The sequence below is a fragment of the Chiloscyllium punctatum genome, chromosome 32, assembly GCF_047496795.1.
Source record: "Chiloscyllium punctatum isolate Juve2018m chromosome 32, sChiPun1.3, whole genome shotgun sequence".
NCBI classification, from domain to species: Eukaryota; Metazoa; Chordata; class Chondrichthyes; order Orectolobiformes; family Hemiscylliidae; genus Chiloscyllium; species Chiloscyllium punctatum.
The window spans coordinates 41,031,702-41,050,619 of record NC_092770.1 but is presented as its reverse complement, the minus strand read 5'-3'; the positions used below and the strand labels follow the sequence as shown (position 1 = coordinate 41,050,619).

Here is an 18,918-nt window from a genome sequence, read left to right as displayed (position 1 = left end):
TGATCACTACATGATCTTTGCTTTGACTTTGTCACCCAGAGCAACTCATTGACTACTTTGGGAAAGAGAATGAAACAAATGGGGATAAGTTATGACTAATGAAGGCAGAATGGAAACTTCTTGCATGCCAGGTGTTGCTCTGTAGGGTCAGTTGGTGGGTTGAGGTTTTCCAGGGATGGATCTGCACCCTTATTGCTGCAGAGTGGGGGCAGGTGAGCGTTGGGGAGTAATATCCAGTCACGATCATGATCACTGAGTTAGAGGGGTTAAACAGATTGCTCCCAAACAATAGTTTCAATGAAGGCCTCAAACTAAACCAAGAAATTAAGTAGATATGCTTCTTTGGCAATCATAAAGAGCGGGTAGCCCTCTACTAACCATCTCCTGCACAACAACTCCAGGTTCTGTCAGTTCCTTTCTCATGGATTGCTCTGTGGCCAGCAGAAACACCAAATGTAAGAAGGTAAAAAGGTCTGGAATCTGGGCCTGCAGTTATGTGTATTACATGGCAGAGAGGTGACCAGGGACTTTCACAGGAGATCAGGTACTGAAACTCATCTCCATATGATGAGAAGATATGGTAAAGACCTCACAGTGTGATCATACCCCATTTCCATTGTTCTTTGATTTAAGATGAAGTGGTTGAGGAAAATGCAAGCTAAGCTATTTGCCTAAACTAAGGACATATTGATGTAAGTGCTCTGTATTTTCTTATATTTTCAACTTTTAAAAAAATTAATCTTGTCAAATAAATGTCCCTCTTAAGCAACTATAAGATGTCAAAGAGTTAAACGCATGAACATTTGATGAAAATGGGCACCATTTGAAAATGCATTACAGAATTGTACAAGAGAAAAATTTTAGTTGAATACATTTGATTTGTAGCATTTATTTAATAATTTCCCTACAGCGGCCTTAGCAACAAAGCTGTCTTCGTGATTTTTGAGATTTGTAGCTCAGGTTGATGATAAGTATGTAACCATGTAACTGTCTCCTCAATCCAGGGCGAAACCTATTCTACGAATGATGACAAACATTTTCTGTACATTGAACAAGATGATTATACTTTCATTGAGATAATATTAAATATTGCCTTAGAAAATCCTCTGGCTTTGGCAATTTTCTTAAGAACATGGAATTTTATAGATAGACAGATTTCTCACTACAAAACTGACATTCTGTACAAATTAATTCCAACCATGCACCAGCGAAATATATCTACTTCAAGGAGTAAATTCTGTGGGTTTATTTGATAAATTGATTGCAATGCACAACTGACATCTATTTGTTTTGATTCGGGAAATGGAGTGTAGAATATTTGGTGGATTTCTTTGCACAATGCACATGATGGAAAGTTGATGCCATGTCATGACTGAAATTGGGTCCCTGAAGGAGGCGAATCAAATTATTGACATTGTTTCAGCCTGGAATTGCTCTGAAAAGTGGCTGCATCTCTTTCTGCAGCATCAAACAGGCACACTTTCCAGCAGGCCATCCTGAGCACCGAGTGGAGACAGTTTGAGCTCAGAATTCAGGTTGCCACACAGCAGTGGATCTTTCCTCGATTTCTCGAACTGCAACAAGTCATCAGCCGGACGAATGTGGTGAAGAATGCGCTACAGGAGAAAAATATATTCATGTATTTGTAACCAACATCAGAATGGATCATTGGCAGGTGCCTTAGCAGTGAATTTAAATGTTGCGTGTATTTTGACACAGTGGGCAAGCAAAACAGTTTAGCCTCAATCCTCACATGATACTCAGTTTAGTTGGGAATTTTGGTACAATGTTCAATGTATCCTTTATGATTTTCCAGATGCTGGTTGTAATAGACAGAAAAATCATACAGGACTATCTGACTCTTGTGCCATGAGTCCCAATAAGGGCTCTCAGAATACAAAATGATGCACCAAGAGCGCTGACTCTTCATTTGCTAATTGAGCCTGGAGTCACCCCAATGATCCCCATTCCACTTTCCTGCCTTCAAGCTAGCTTTTCAAACTTCAATTGGTTCATGCTGCAAGACTTAGGAACTGATGTTTCTTTTAAAGGTATATATGTTAATATGTTTTGATGTGCATGCTTCATATAAGATGACGTCTAATAAACCAAACACAACTGTAATCATGATGCAAGTGTTCTGCTGTCATTAACTATAAGCAAAAATCAGCTATTTGCAGCTTATCTCAAAGATTGAAATGTTTAAGCCTTAGCGCAACCCTGCTAAAATCAACCAGAGTGCTCAACAGCAGTACGGCTAAAACATAGATCAAGTCATAAAGTAACCTGTCAGACTTGAATTCTTTAAGAAGTCAAGACAGACATTTTGGTACCTAACTTAAATCTCCCTTGGGGAGTGAATGAAAGAGCAGGAGAAGCACTCCAACCTCATGAATGTCAGTGGGTTGGACAGAAGGATTTTGCATTCTTCATCCCTTGTTGAATGTCCTAATGGCAGGAGCAGAAATATATGGGACCTTCACTCAGAGCCCAAACAAGTGGCTACATAAAAGAACACACTGGACAATGAATTAGCTATGCAAAGATGAGCAGCTTGGTTAATCATGTGACAGGACAGGCAGGAGGTCATCAGCCCCAAAGGTACAGGAGCCATCATTCAACATCACCCATATCGACATTAACTTGCTGATATCTAGTGACATCTTTCAGGCAGGTTTTCACTGAAACTTCTGCCATTTCCTTTTTGAATGGTCTCCTTGGATCCCTAGAGTTGGTGCTCCCTCCTCCTTGCCCCATCCAAATATAATAGACTCCCTCCTGAAGTCCTGAAAGTCTTGAACACCCCTCCAAATCAACCCTTTGACCTGCTGTCACCACCTTCCAACTACTGTAGCATTCCCTTATGCAGACAATGAATGGCCCTACAATGTAGCAATGCCTCCTTGAAGATTCTCCTTCAGGTCCTCTGGGAAAGGCAGGAAGCTCTGCTCTTCGATGATGGCAGCAGCTACAAGTGAATCTGGGTCCAGATCTACAAAAGGCTCAATGACTTCTTGCACTTTACAAGGTTAAATGCCATGGTGTAGTCACTGCAAAGGGCATCCACAAGGTAAATAGAGATAGATATTTGCCAGATGGAGTTTGGGTTGAAGGCCTCAGCATTAAGTGGACAAAATGAGCTGAATATGTGAGAGCCAGATCATATTCTGAAAATAATTACTATTGCAGGAATGGTTACTAGGGAATTGCACAACTAGAAACTATCACAGACCTACATGGTCATTCAAAGGTTATGGTCCATTGTGACTACACTCAATATTTCTATCAATCTGTGAGACAAAGGAAGGCATTAAAACACAGAAGAGGAGATGGCACAGAGAATTTTGTAACTCTGGCATCCAATGTATAGTTTAATAAATGTGGTGTCCAGATGGGCTGTCACTCACTCTCTCAACGAAGGGAGCCATATACACATACACATGACAGAGACTTAACTCACCTGAGGCCTGGATGGGCTCCTTCACTCATGCATGGATATGTAAGCCATGTAGAAACACTGCCAGATGTGTACATTGCAGTTGCAGCTTTTGCTCCTTGTTGACTCCAGAGACATATTATTAACCAAAAACTGAACAACACTTTCCTCTCACACACTGCTCCCAGTGTGATTGACCAAAGCTCTGCTTGCCATCATCAGCAGTTCAGGCACATCTATATAATTTTCACCGGGTTTTGATCTTTTTGATAGTCACAAAGTGCTACCAAAATCCTTTGAAATTTCTATCTCTTTTGCAGAGATCCAAGGTTGTCCTAAAGGCTCTAAGGCTGCATGGAGACCTTTGAGAGATAAATGTGTACTGAAGAGGGAATGTACTTTCCAATACATGCATCTGACTACAGATCATCTGGAGTATTATATGATTAATGGTGGACACATGAATGCCATATTTTGTGCCTACTACTAGGATTTTGGTGCACACCCGCTAGGTTGCTCACTTTGTTGGGGTTCCATACATTTTGCCAGGTATGTTACATTTTCCAAGCTCTAACACCTCTTCCTCCATTGGCAAGAGGCGGGCCATTTAAGGCATGCTATCTTGTTCTCTCACTGAGTCTCTCATATCCTTCTTATGCTATGGGGCCGAGAGCTGAGGTTTGATAAGAATCTTGTATAAGTTCAGCATAAACACTTTGCACTTATACTCTATGCCTCTATAAATACAGGATATTGTATGCTTTATTAACTACACTCTTTGTCCTGCCACCTCAGTGATCTATGCACATATACATCCATGTCCTACTTCTCCTTAAACATTGTACCTGCCATTTCATATTGTTGGTCCATACTCCTCCTTCCAACCTGCATCATCTCACACTTTTCCACATCAAACTTCGGCAGGCACCTGTCTGCACATTCCACCAACCTGTCTCTATTCTTCTGGAATACAACACTATCCTCATGGATTATAATGATGCCACGTTTCACATCACACAAACTCTGAAATTGTCCCTGCATATCCAGATCTAGATTATTAACATATATACATATCAGGAAAAACAAGGATCCTAATACTGACTCCTTGGAATTCCATTATAAATCTTACCCTTTTTCCCAAAATATATGTATTAATCACCACTCTTTGCTTCCAATTAGTCAGCCAATTTTGCCTCCTCGTTGTTACTATTTCATTTTTTTATGAATTATAACTTTATTCATACATCTGTTGTACAGTATTGTCAAATGTCTTTTGAAAGTTCATGCAAAGTACATCAACAGAATTATCCACATCAAGCCTCACTGTTACCTCTTCAAAAGAAACTCCAGCAAGTTAAACAAATAAAAAAGTAGTTTGAAGCTGAGATTGTGTGTCCTGCATGGTCTGTTGCCTCCCAGGCGCAAGAGAACGGCACATAACATAATGGCTGGATAAACCTCTGGGAAAAGTGAGGATGAACAACCAGTGTTTATGGTTCATGTAGGAATCAGCGACAGCTTGAAGGACTTTCAGGATCAGTTTCAGGAATTAAGGATTAGTACCTTAGAAGCTCAGTACCTCTAGGGCAGTAATCTCAGAAATACTACCTGTGCCACAAGCTTCACTAGTAAGGCAAAGGCATACCAGGGAGGTAAATGCATGCCTTGTGAAATCGTGTAGGGGGGGGGAGGTTATATATTTTGGACACTGGGATCACATTGGGAAAGAAGAAAGCTGCTGTGAAGAGATGGTCTTCACGTGAGCTGAAATGGAAATAAACTCCTGACTGAGAGACTAAATAATGCCGTGGGTTGACTAATGGGCCTAGTTTTAAAAGCATCAGAGAGGGCAAAACAGAGAAGTCAGGGAATGAAGAAAAATAAGTGAGGGAAGGTTTGTACTTTGACAGTAAACAAAGAAATGATCACCTATCAAAAGGCAGGAAAGAAATAAGGACAGGGTTAAGTCGTATGCATGTAAATATATAGAGTATAGTGAACAAAATTCAGGAACTCAAAGCAGAAACTGCTCTAGGGGCCTATGACATAACAGCATAGACAGAAATGTGGCTCAAGCCAGAACATTCCAGCTTATAAGGTTTTTAGTAGAAATAGGGTGTGTTAAAAAGAAAAGGGGTGTAGCAGTCTTAGTAAGAGATATTATCACTACCCTTGAACGAGATGCAGTTCCCACATTAGAAACTACAGCACAATGTTGATTATCTGAACATCGATTATCTGAATTTCAATTTATCTGAACAAGATCTCAAGGTCCTGATGGCTGGGTAAACTGTATTATCCAAATACTCGACTATCCAAACATTCGATTGTCCGAACAAAATACTGTCCGCCTGTGTCGTTTGGGTAATCAAGGTTGCCCTGTATATGGTTGGAAGTGAGAAACAGGAAGGCAGTAGTGACTTTGTTGTCACAGTACATTTCCAATCCTACATGGATGGAAGCTGTGTTCAATCCGTTCTTGGAAAATGAGATAGGCCAAGTGGAGAATATCAGCATGATGGAGTGACCATAACAAAGTAAGGCTCAATATTAGATTAGAAAAGGATAAAATCAGTCAAGGAATAAGATTCCAGACTAGAAAAGGGCAAATTTTATGGGGCTAAAACTTGAACTGGATCAAGTTGTTTGGGAACACACTTGGTGCCTAAGACTGTGGGTGACAAATGAGAGACTTTTAAAAGGATGATAAAGAGTGTGCAAGCTAGGTACATATTGTGAGAAATAAATATTGCCATCCAGGATTTGGATACCCTAAGGATATAGATGAGAGAACAAGAAAGAAAAATGAAACATATGGTATGTACCAGGCTAATACTAGCAATAGAAGTCAAGAAGAGTATCTCAAATGCAAGAGAGAGGCTAAGAGTAGAATAAGGAAGGTTACAAGGAAGTATGAGAAAAGAATGGCAGGCTACACTTAAACAAATAGCAAAATGCTCTTCAAACATACTTATAATAAAAGATTAGTCAAGGATAGAGGGGGGCAATAAGGAACAAGCACAGTAAGCTGGTTATCGAAGCAAAGGGTATAGCAGGGGCACTTGATGAAGATGACAATGGCCCAGTTGAAAATGTGGATGTTAAGTGATCAATAAAGGTGTTAAAATGGTGAGTAGCACTCCAGGTAGAGAAGTTAACAGATCAGGGTGATATGTATCCTAGATTTCTGAGGGAGCTATGGGAGTAAATTGTGGAGCCATTAACAGAAATTTTTTTGGCCTCTCTGACACCGAATTAGTCCTGGGGGACTAGAAGATTGCAAACATGACACCATCTATTAAAGGAAGGGACAAAGGATAACCCAGGAAACTACAAACCTGTCAGCTCAACATCAATAGTGGCAAAACAAAAGGAATCCATAAGAAGATAAAAATACACAGAGAAAAATAAGTTAGTAAGAGACAGAAAACATGGCTTTGTTAAGGTAGGTCATGTATGACAAATTTAATTGAGTTCTTTTTTGAGTTGACACTGTTGGTGGATAAGGATAGTGCTGAGGATGGTGTATATTTGAATTTTCAGAATGCATTTGATACAGTGCCACATAACAAGTTGGTTAGCAAATTAGAAATACTTGGGATTGATGGGTTCTTGGCAGCATGGATTAGAAGTTGGCTAAAAAAATAGAAAACAGATGGACATTTCTCAGACTGAAGAGTTGAAAGTGATGCCCCTTGAGCATCGGTGTTTGAACCATTATGTTTTCTGATTAAATAAACCATTTTGAGATGGTTATTGAGAGCAAAATATTTGCAGATGATATTAAGTTAAGAAGAATAGTAAATTGTGGGGATGACACTGAGCAACTTCATTGGGTGAATGCGAGCACAGACCTGGCCAATGCAGAATAATGTGAGGGAAACCATTTTGGTAGAAGCAACATGGAGAGATGACATTGGATCAATGGTACAAATTTGGAGGGAGTACTGGTGCAGATGGATCATGGCTTCAAGTGTGCAATTCTCTGAAAGTGGCCAGGCAAGTTGAAACAGTTGTTAAGAAGGCTTTTCGGATCCATGGATTTATAAATAGAGGTGAACAGTATAAAAGCAAAGGAGTAATTTCACACCTCTAAAAATCATGTGTCAAATCACATTTAATATTGTGTTCAGTTCTGGGCATCTTATTTAAAGGGAGGATGTTAAAGCCTTGGAGAGAGTTCAAAAGAGATTTACTATAATAATATTAGAAATGAGGGATTTTAGATACAAGGAAAGATTAGAGAAATTGTGCTTATTCTCCTTGGAGCAGAGAAGATTAAGAGGCAACCAGTGAAGCTCTCTTGTTCCATAGAATTGTTAAAAACTGCTAGTATCTAGTACATGCCCTAGTTCAATTTATTGGCTTATCATGTGTCTCCTTCAGGGGTTTGTATCTTAAGAACTGAATGGATTCTACTGATCCCTAGTGATAAGATTGATCTTTGTCTCTTAGGCTTGAGCTCTGTCGATTCTCAACTTTTTGCTTCTCTCACCATGGATTCTCCAGAGTCAAATTTTCCATTGACTGTAATAAATCTGCCAAAGATTCATCAGCAATTCCATCAACAATTCTGTCTCTTATGAATTTTGACTTTAGTCATCAGAGTCACAGTTTTCCACCAATCTGTAGAGTCACTAACCTAATTCTTTACGGATTTGCTTGGATGCTGAACTCTATCAAATATTGCGCTTTCATGAATTTTATTCATTCTGCAGTCTAAGCAATTGTTGGTCAAAACTATAAATTGCTTCTTTTATACTTTCATGACCTCCAATGCCGTCAGCTACACTCCAAAATGTGCACAAAAGCATACTTCCTTGTCCAGCTTATGAATTAGTACAGAGTATGGGAGCAATTCTGTGTCATAAAAATTGCATTCGCCAAATGTCCAATTCTATTTGGCCCAACTCGGAAATTAAATCTTCCTGGCAAAATAACTTCTGTTTCCATGTTGTTTGAACATGATTATTTGTTTCGCTTGTTTAAAAGATATTCTTCCATATAGCAATGCTGTTACTGCACTACTGTACTGGAAGCCTTTCCTGCACTTTTCCAGTTAAAGTGGAGAATTCCTATCGTTTGAAGGTAAAATGAAATCATTCAAAGAGTAAGGGGATTTAGCAATACTGTCAGATTGGAAAAACTGGGGTAGCTCGTCACAGGGACAAACAACATTGAGGGTGTGGTACAAGGATCTAAAAGAGTTAACACTGAAGATTTCCCCCGAGAATCACAGATTTCTCGAAATGGATTCTACTAATTGTGACCTTATTAAACAATTGCCAATTTCCTTAAAGGCTTTACTGAATGAGTCCCACTGCCTACAGGAAATATTTCTATTCTCTGAAAGGGAATTGAATTCTTCATTATTCTGTATAAAAGCCCTTGTTGCCATGTTGGTCATGTTTTTTCTGGACGAATCCCATTATGCTAAATAAATTATTCCTGCCTTTATCATGGTTGAACTAATCAATCTCCAGCCTTTTTGAGGCCTCAATGGTATTCCATTAGGCTTCATCCATTTAAGCTTCTAAATTGCTCCTCCATCACTTTAATTCTCAATGTATGACAGCCTTGGAGCTGTCATTTAAAAAAAAAATTCTATTGTGGCCTGTGATTTCCCTGTCACCATGCCTGGCGGTGCCTTTTTACTATGATGGCAATACTTGATTTGAGCAGTAACTATTTCACTTTCTTCTCACTTTCCAAGACCGTAAATTGCACCAGTTTTTTTTTTAAAGAAAGGTTTTCCACTTGCCACCTTAATTCTTTGAGATCCTAAGCTGTTCTCCCAATCTAAATTCCCTTAATCTTCAAATGATTCTGGTAAAACCCTCTGAACCAGGAACTGAAGTACACATGGATGAATGTGCTCCTAAAAGCCCTAGTACTGCACTGGAAAATTCAATCATGGAGGAATCCACTCAGAGGGGTGACCCCTTTAGATGACAGAGACTGAACTGATGAGGAACAGGTCCTCCAATTGAAGAAGCTACATCTCTCTGCCTCCTCTAATGACATGTCTTCTCTCTCTCCTGCCCCTGGCCTGTCCTCAAGTAATAGAAGTTCTGGGTATAGGAGCAGCCAAGACAGAGGGAAGGGAACATGCGAATGGATATGCTACTCTGGGTACAGGACCATTGCCTGAAGGAAGGTTTGTCATGTTTGGGTGAATTGGCTGTCAGCCGGTTGGAGCAAGATAAATGCTTCTTTGTGGTTGGACTCATGTTTTAGCCTTGACAGAATAAGGGAGGTTCAAGGTCTGGTAGAATGAACACATGGCACAGGTGGGGGTGGCCTGGTATTGAGTGGAGAGAAACTCACCCAGCTTGGCCCAGGTCAGGTTACTCAGATGGCTTTCCAGTCTGCTTAAAAGATGGAGATGAAGCTTTGGAGAGCTCTCCAACTCATTGTTCATGTGGATGAAGGAGATAGCCAGGAGTTGGGAAAGGAAAGGCTCACTAACGGTCACCAATGTTCAACCACTTCAGCCTGAAGTTGTGATGTCAAATGAGCAGTGGTTCAAAGCTGGAAAGTGACATCATGAAGGAGACTGGTCTGGTATTGGAGAAGATTTCTGTGAACTCAGCATTGACAAAAGGTGGTGTGAAGATGACTCACTATCCAGGTAATTGAAAAGACATTTTAGACGATTGTGTTTCAACCCAGAAGCTGGAAGTGTCTAGATGTCAATTTTGGAATATATATCAATCTATACTGGGAAAATAATGTTTTTATTTTTCTCAGGAAGAAACTATCAACTCTCTTAGCTTTCTGTGATTCTAGGGGAAAAAGTGTATTCAAAAAATATGTTAATTAACATCATGCAGCAAAATATGAAGTCACTGCTAATAAAATTGAACAGATGGTTCATCAACAACTGCAGTACAATATTAAATCTGCAACTTACTTTCCACAAATTTGTGAAGATAAATGTCATTAATTAAATCGTAAACAGCTGAAATTCCTTTCAACATTTTGTGTCCTCTATATTCTATTCCAGGAAAATGCAAGGGTTCATAATTAAGCATAGAGTGACTGAATATCCTGAAGATTTTTAGCCAATCAGGGAGAATTTGTAAATGATCGATAATGTCTGACAAACCTCAAGAATCTTTTGGGTGCTGAATAAAGTGGTGACCAAGAGAATGTCTGTAGCTGTCATTTATATGGGTTTCCTGCAAGCATCAGATAAAGTCTTTCACAAGAAAGTTGTTAAAGTTGAAGCTCATGAAATTGAAGGGACATAATTGACCTAGTTTAAGAAGTTGGCTGTGGCAAAAGAAAGCTTACTCAACTCAAATCACTGAAACAAAAAAACCTCAGTTATGTGTGTGTCTTCTCATAGCTAAAGCTATTCATCACTTGTGTCATCTTAATGAATTGTTTCTCCAGCCTCACGAAGGCCTTGACACTCCCCCCATAAAAAAAATCACAACCCAGGAGAAGTTTGAGAAAGTTGACTTGGTTTTAATGGGTATCAGCTTTGTTTTTGCTGAAAGGGGCACTGCCATGATTTGCTCCAGAATTTACCTGGAATGTTCATTGATGCTGAATGAAGTGAGGCCAGAGACAAGTTAATCCTGCTGAACTGTTTAAAGTACTATATTTTATCTATTCTTTGTCACAATGATATAAAAAATGGGCTATTGAACTTTGAAGTCCATCTACCAATTTAATACTCATGACATTCATGAGCAGGAACAGTTTTTAAAAAGGGCCACAGGGATTACCAGTCAGCCAAGTTTCATGACACTGAATCTACATTCAACTAATGACAGTCTAAGCTGAAATCAACATTTTCTACTTGGAAATGGAACTCATCAGCCATCCCTATGGGAGGTGCACAAGGGTCCTGATTTGCACCTTTATGAGAAACTGTTGGAGATGAAATATCACCTTCATTCACCATGCTGAGAAAACCAATATTAGCTGATGGAATATCCTACCAACTTTTATTTCATGAGCTTTTTTTGGCAGATGAGAAGAGATGGATTTTTGACTGTAGAACTGAATACTGGCTTGAAAAGGCTTTCTCTCTCTCAAGAAGAAAAACACTCGGTAACAACACTGACTGGAAGGAAACATCAGAAAACTGAGAACTTAAACGATGGCTCTGATATTCACGGCTGCCAAAGGCCAAGAAACTAAATAACCCATCATGTTCTGAGACTAAAACTTTATGCCTTGGGAATACTCCGAAGACACTTAAACGTATATTTATTCATCTTCCCTTATCCTGAGCACAATCCACTTTTAACTCTTTGCGTGCCTGTGTGTGTGTGTATGTGCATGTTGTTTCTGGTGTGTGCCCAAGTGACTACATAAAGGCCTTCAGTGTAATGTATCAGCTGGACGTTTAACAGGCAATAAGCTTGTGCTTTTTAAACTTGAAGAATCCAATTTTTTTTCATACTTTGCTATATCCTGGGGATTTATAGTAGATTAGATTACTTAAATGCAGAAACAGGCCCTTCAGCCCAACAAATCCACATCGACCCTCCGAAGAGCAACCCACCCAGACCCATTCCCTTACATTTATCCCTTTACCTAACACTACGGGCAATTTAACATGGCCAATTCACCTAACCTGCACATTTTCTTTGGACCGTGGGAGGAAACCGGAGCACCCAGAGGAAACCCACACAGACACAGGGAGAATGTGCAAACTCCACACAGACAGTTGCCTGAGGCGGGAATTGAACCCTGGGTCTCTGGCGCTTCTTAAAGTTTTGTTGTAACCAACCAAGGAGGTTGAGAAGTCAATATTGAAAGAAGATCAGTGGGCCTCTTCTAGTATTTTGACTAACCTTCATTCCTCATCCATGATTTAAAAAAAACACTAATTCATCTCAGTATTGTTGGTATGACCATGCTTTGTACAAATCGATTCCCTGCATCATAACAGTGATTACACTTTCCTAGGATGTCCGGAGATCATAAAATGTGCTGCATAAATGCAAGTTAATTCTTTTTAAACAACCAGCTGCAGGGTACTCATGTACTCTGAAAGAAATAACTATTTATCAGAGTAAAACTGAATAAGCCCAACTATTAGTAAAGCAAAATCACTGTAATACTTTAAACGTTATTGATGTAAAGAGAGACACATTGTTAAAGCTGCTTGCCTTGAATTCATTAGGAGAAATGCATGAAACCTAAAAGGTCAAATCCCCAAAATGGGATACTCATTGTAGTAGTAGCGTTGTCTAAGGAGTCTTCCAAAAAGAAGGGAAGGAAGTAGGAATGAAAACTGTGGCAGTGGTACAAAGGGAACTTGTTTCCAAAAGAATACACCACTGAGGAAGACATAGCTCATGACAGTCATGAAAACTATTTTCCAAGCAGGGAAAATAGGTCTGAGTCTGACTTATTCAGTTAAAGCATCAACTGGGATTATAATGCAATACATAGCCAAGAATGATCTAATCAGGATAATCTTTATACTGAAGAATAACTTTGATATAGTCAAGCTTGCACCTGACCAAATGTCTCAAAGTGGGCAGCACAGTGGCACAGTGGTTAGCATTGCTACCTCACAGCGCCAGAGACCCAGGGTTCAATTCCCGCCTCAGGCAACTGTCTGTGTGGAGTTTGCACATTCTCCCTGTGTCTGTGTGGGTTTCCTCTGGGTGCTCCGGTTTCCTCCCACGGTCCAAAGAAAATGTGCAGGTTAGGTGAATTGGCCATGTTAAATTGCCCGTAGTGTTAGGTAAAGGGATAAATGTAAGGGAATGGGTCTGGGTGGGTTGCTCTTCGGAGGGTCGATGTGGATTTGTTGGGCTGAAGGGCCTGTTTCTGCATTTAAGTAATCTAATCTACTATAAATCCCCAGGATATAGCAAAGTATGAAAAAAAATTGGAAAACAGAAGTTAAGCTAACATTCCATGTTGATACCATTCAATGGTTGCATGAGCAGTATTTTTCACTAATATGTCACTTCAATCAGCCCAAAAAGAGTTTTCTTTCATATCAAATGGTTATACAGTGTGCAGTATGAATTCATGTGCGAGAGCAATGCTGGGGACTTAGAATATAAATCTCAATGACTGACTGATCAAAGCAAATGTGTTCCTCTGGCTGCTTGTAATATACAGAAAACGTTGCACTCAACCAGACCATCCTTGCAAACCCCAAAACTGAACATTTGCTTTTTCATGTAATTCTGCTGTTGGGCAGCACTTGCTGCACCGTTTTGAGTCCACTGACAGCTACACTAACAATCTAGTTAAGGTAATCAGTCATGTTTATAATGGGCTCAAAGAAATAGGAGGTAGTACACTGGTAAAGTCATTGGACTCGCAATCCAGAATCCCAATTGGGTTCAAGCCTAATCAATGGAGATGGTGAAATTTGAATTAAACAAAATCTAATGGTGATCACGTAATCTCTATTTTCATTAAAACCCTATCTGGTTCACTAATTTCCTATAGAGAATGAAAACTACCATTCTGGTTTGGTCTACATGTGACTCCAGACCCGCTAAAATGTGCTTGGATCTTAACTGCCCTCCAGGCAATTGAGGATGTCCAATAAATGTTCACCTAGGTAATGATCTTACATTCCATTAATGAATTTAAAAAATGATTGCTTTGTGGTGCTGTGGAGTCTATGGACCATGTACATGTGGGGTGTGGGCATCTGCACTCCCTTTTTGCTTTCCTCAAGAACCTTTTTTTTATGTTTTTGGTTGCACTTCATTCCCAAGCTTCTGATCTTTGGCCATCTGGTGCGGAGGTGGGAGGGTAGGTTAGAGGACCTCCTTGTGGGTCTGCTCCTGGGCCTGGCCAGGCTGGCCATAAACAGGTCCAGGAAGCGGGCCATGAAAGGGGTCATTATGGCCGATTGCCTGCCCCCTTCCATAGTTCTGTGCGAGCCCGGGTGTCCCTGGAGAAGGAGCATGTGGTGTCTGCCAACACCCTCAAGGTTTTCAAGGAATTGTGGGCACTGCAGTATGTGGAATGTTTTATTTCACCCTCCAATTCTGAATTGATTTAATTCCAACCTCCTCCCCGCGCTTCATTTTTTTGATGACCTAGGCATTGCTCTTTGATGAGAAGGGCACTATTTGTCACTGCTCACTCGGATGTCTCCTTTCTTTCTGGTGATGGAATATGAATAAAGTTTTCTGCATTCGTTGTTTCTTCACTGTGTCCCACACCTGCACACACATGACATGGGTGCTGGGGATAAATAAGTACTACCGCTCTTTGGCACTAGTGTAGGGGTTTACAAAAGAATTTTTTCAAAAAGACTTATTCATACTTGCTAAAAATAACACATGTCATGTGGAGGGATCTGTTCCCTGCATAAAAAACAAAAGACATGCTCAAGTCTAACACCTTTCTTGAATTACTTGGAAATATGGGGAACTCACAATTCACTGTTACCTTCTGCATGATAATAACTTGGTCAATCAAAGACGACACTATCAACCAGCAGCACCCTTAACTCTCATATTTTAAATCATGGATTTAAATTTGTAACTTTTGTATTTGTCCCCATGCGAGCAAGGAAAGCTTTGACAACATGCCTCATCTCAACAATAAAAATGTTATTCGAAATACTTACACAAAAGTAAAGGACATATTTTCCATTGTTACTATAACAATTTATGTGAAAGGAAATTGCCTGATATAGCTCAGAGATTCAATTTTAAGCTTAAGGGTTTAAAAACTCCTATTGCAGTATTTCATGATGGCAATAAATTGTCATCCCTCAGTCCTGTGGTTGCAAATCTTTTAGTAACTATTCTGCAGATGCATGACAGCAGCAGGGAAGCTTCTGTAAAACTGAAAAGCACTTGAATGTAAACTATTAAGTTCCTCTGCCACTGGAGGGGTTTGGACATAAAAATGGACGTATCATCCCAACCGCTCTTTACATAAGGCCATCAGTTATTTTATGTTCAATGTAGAACCAACAACAAGGGCACACTCTGGACATGTGCATCTTATTTACAAATCGCATTATGAAGTTGGGCACAAATAATTTGATTTTTGTCCACAGTGTGAACTTTGCCCATAAAGATAGTGTGCAGGGATTCCTTTTACTAGGTGTTCCTGTTCCCTGATATTTTCTGAACTTAATATGCATTGTTTGATAGTCCAGATCCCAAAATTAATTAATTAATCATTTCTTTTCAAAAGAGAATGTGGCCAGAGTCTAGATGTGGACAGGGGAATAAAGGAGTTTTGAGCATCCTCGCTTCAATATTAGGTATCAGCTATATTCGCTAGCTCAATGAGAAGGAGTATCCCATGAAAACACTGGAAAATTAATGGTAATATTATCGACTTCATGAAATACTATCATTACTGGACAGTATCAGTGAATATGTCAATTCTAAAGTTATCATCCTAGTCTGAGGACTTTCTGAACCCATGCTGATTGTGACACGTATAGGATTTTATAACATACCATTCAGACATAGTAGTCATGATTTAGAGATGCTGGTTGTTGGACTGGGGTGTACAAAGTTACAAATCACACAACACCAGGTTATAGTCCAACAGGTTTAATTGGAAGCACTAGCATGTTGGACTATAACCTGATGTTGTGTGATTTGTAACTTTATACACTCAGACATAATCCTAGTTTTAGCACAGTCAGCAATTGTTACAATTCAAAGTCTGTAAACAAAATAATGCATTACCTCTTTAAGGGTGCCTTCAGTCGTGCAGATCTTATAAAGCATCCAAAAAGGAACACATGACACAGAGGAGAATGCAAGAAACCATCCCAAAGCATAGCCCCATATTGGATATTCATATGTTTTGTTGTATTTGAGAGGGCTGTATTTAATCAGTGAGAAAAAGCAAGTACCCTGAAAGAAAAGGACATGAAGAAGTTACCAGCTGCGATGCATTACAGAAGGGCAAATTGAAGAGAAAGCACATTGGAATTATGAAGGAAGAGAGAGGATTTAGAGTTCAATGTGAGGTATGGCAATGTTACCGATCCTGGCCAGGACAGAATCAGAGGTCAGCAACTTGTCTACTTCAGGAGTTTACAAAAATGAGACCAAATGACTTCCAGAGGTAACTTCAATATACACCTTGCCAGTCGGTTATTTGATATCATTGATGAAGCTTTGGAAGCTTGCTCTCAAGCCATATCATGTGATACAGAAAGAAAGAAAAATGAAAGAAAATAAATTATATATTTCAAACAAAAAAAACAAGAGAAAATGAGCATTATGGGGGCAACATATCCACTTCAACTGGAATTTAATGGGATCAATCAGCCATCCTCTGGAACTTGCCTGAATTTCCTCTCAAAACAATTTGACTGAGTTCTTTGATGAAGTAACCTTGACGGTGGATGAGGGTAGCGCAGATGATGGAGTGCATCTGAACTTGCCAAAGGCTTTTGATGGCATACCACATAAAAAACTTTGTTAGCAATCTCATGAGATTGAAGAGGTTGAGGCAGCACAGATGCAAAATCAGGTAAGGGGCAAGAAGGTAGTGGTGAACAGCTGCTTATCAGGCTGGAGGAAAGTACACAGTGGTGTCCCTCAGGATGTGGAGGTGCCGGTGTTGGACTGGCGTAGACAAAGTCAAAAGTCACATGATACCAGGTTACAGTCCAATAGGTTTAGTTGAAATCACAAGCTTTCTGAGCACTGCCCCTTCGGCAGGTGAAGTGAGGAGAGGCAAACAGACACAGAATTTATAAGCTGAGAGATCAAAAGATCATACAAATGGTTTGAGCGGACTGTTGATAGACCGAAGCATAGATCTCTGCAGAGCGTCAGATAGTGTGAGTAAAGTGCCAATTGTTAAATTGCAAGTGAAGGGATGACCTGTAATCTGACTAATTGAGGCAGCGAGATAATTACAAGAAAATAAAACCAGGAGCTGGAGACAAATCAAATGACTGGAATAATATGGGTATAAAGACTCTCATGCCAAGAGTCTAACCAAAGTAACAAGTAATCAAAAACTTTACAAACTAATTAAGGTAGAACAAGTTATGAAGGTGATGGTGTCAAAATAGGACAGGAAGGAAGATTTTACAGATACAAAACAGTATGATAAGGGTCACGTGTAACGTGACATGAACCCAAGATCACGCTTGAGGTCATCTTCACATCTTGGCTATTACATTCTGTTTGGTGATTCTGCATATCTCGAAGGCCACCTTGGAAGAAGCTTACTCAAAGATAGGAGGCTGAACGTCCTTGACTGCTGAAGTGTTCCCTGACTGGGAGAGAACATCTCTGTCTGGCAATTGTTATGCGGTGTCTGTTCATCCATTGTTGTAGCATCTGCATGGTCTCGCCAATATACCATACCTCGGGGCATCCTTGCCTGCAGCATATGAGGTATGCAACATTGGCAGAATCATATAAGTATCTGTCACATACGTGGTGGGCGGTGTTCTCAATTGTGATGGTAGCATCCATGTTTGTGATCTGGCATGTCTTGCAGAGATTTGTGTGGTGTTGTGCTTGATGTTGTCCTGAAGGCTGGATAGATTGCTGTGAATGATGGTCTGTTCAAGATTTGGTGGTTGTTTGAAGGCAAGAAGTGGGGGTGTAGAGATAATCTTGGTTAGACATTCATCATCATTGATGCCATGTTGAAGGCTGCAAAGAACATGGTTCCATTTCTCTGCTCTGGGGAAATACTGTACGATAAAGGGTACTTGACTGGTTGTATCCTGTCTCTATCTTCTAAGGAGGTCGTTGTGGTATCTTGCTGTGGTATGTCAGAACTGGCAATCGATGAGTTGAGCATCGTATCCCATTCTTAAGGGGGTGTCTTTCGGCATCTTTAGATGTCCATCACGTTCCTCCTCATCTGAACAGTGCTTGTCCATAGGGGATGGCTTCTTCAACATGTTTAATGTGGATGCTAGAGAAGTGCAGCATCGTGAGGGTATCTATAAGCTTGTGGTAGAGTGAGGTACTGAGATGTCTGTCCTTGACGGAGGTACATACGTTGAAAAATGATTTTGAAGAGTAACCCATGCTGTGATGAAACCTGTTGATATCATTGCGTAATTGTTTCAGTGATTCCTCACCATGAGTTCCAAAGGGAGAAAATGTTGTCAATATATCTGGTGTATAACATTGGTTGAAGATCCAAAGTGAGCAAAGGTGTCTTATTTGAACGTGTGCATGAAAATGTTGGCAAATAGTATCTCCATAGCTGTTCCATGTGTCTGGATGAAGAACTGATTGTCGAAGGTGAAGAGGTTATGGTTGCGGGTGAAGCAGATGAGTTGTAGGATGGTGCCTTTATTTGCAGTTATTAGTATTGAGTACTGAGGCTATTGTAGCAATGCCATCATTGTGGGGTATGCTGGTGTACAGAGCCAAAACATCCATTGTGACAAGAAATGTTCCTGGTTTGACTAGTCCATGGGTGCTGAGTTTCTGTATGAAATCTGTAGTGCCATGATAGAATCTGGGGGCTCCTTGCACAATGGGTATCAAAATGTCTTTGACATAGTCAGACAGATTCTCACA

General features: G+C 40.0%; 1 protein-coding gene across 1 annotated transcript in view; it reads right to left on the bottom strand.

Moving 5' to 3' along the window:
• Window positions 1–858: 858 nt before the first annotated feature.
• The window catches only part of LOC140458089 (sodium- and chloride-dependent GABA transporter 2-like), an 82,102-nt gene continuing 64,042 nt past the window's right edge, over window positions 859–18,918 (bottom strand). The window contains exons 13-14 of the mRNA XM_072552153.1: window positions 16,096–16,266; window positions 859–1,616 (exon numbers count right to left, since the gene is read on the bottom strand). Coding sequence (XP_072408254.1) covers window positions 1,467–1,616; window positions 16,096–16,266 — 321 coding nt within the window. The 3' untranslated portion in view covers window positions 859–1,466. The remainder of the gene's footprint in view (window positions 1,617–16,095; window positions 16,267–18,918) is intronic.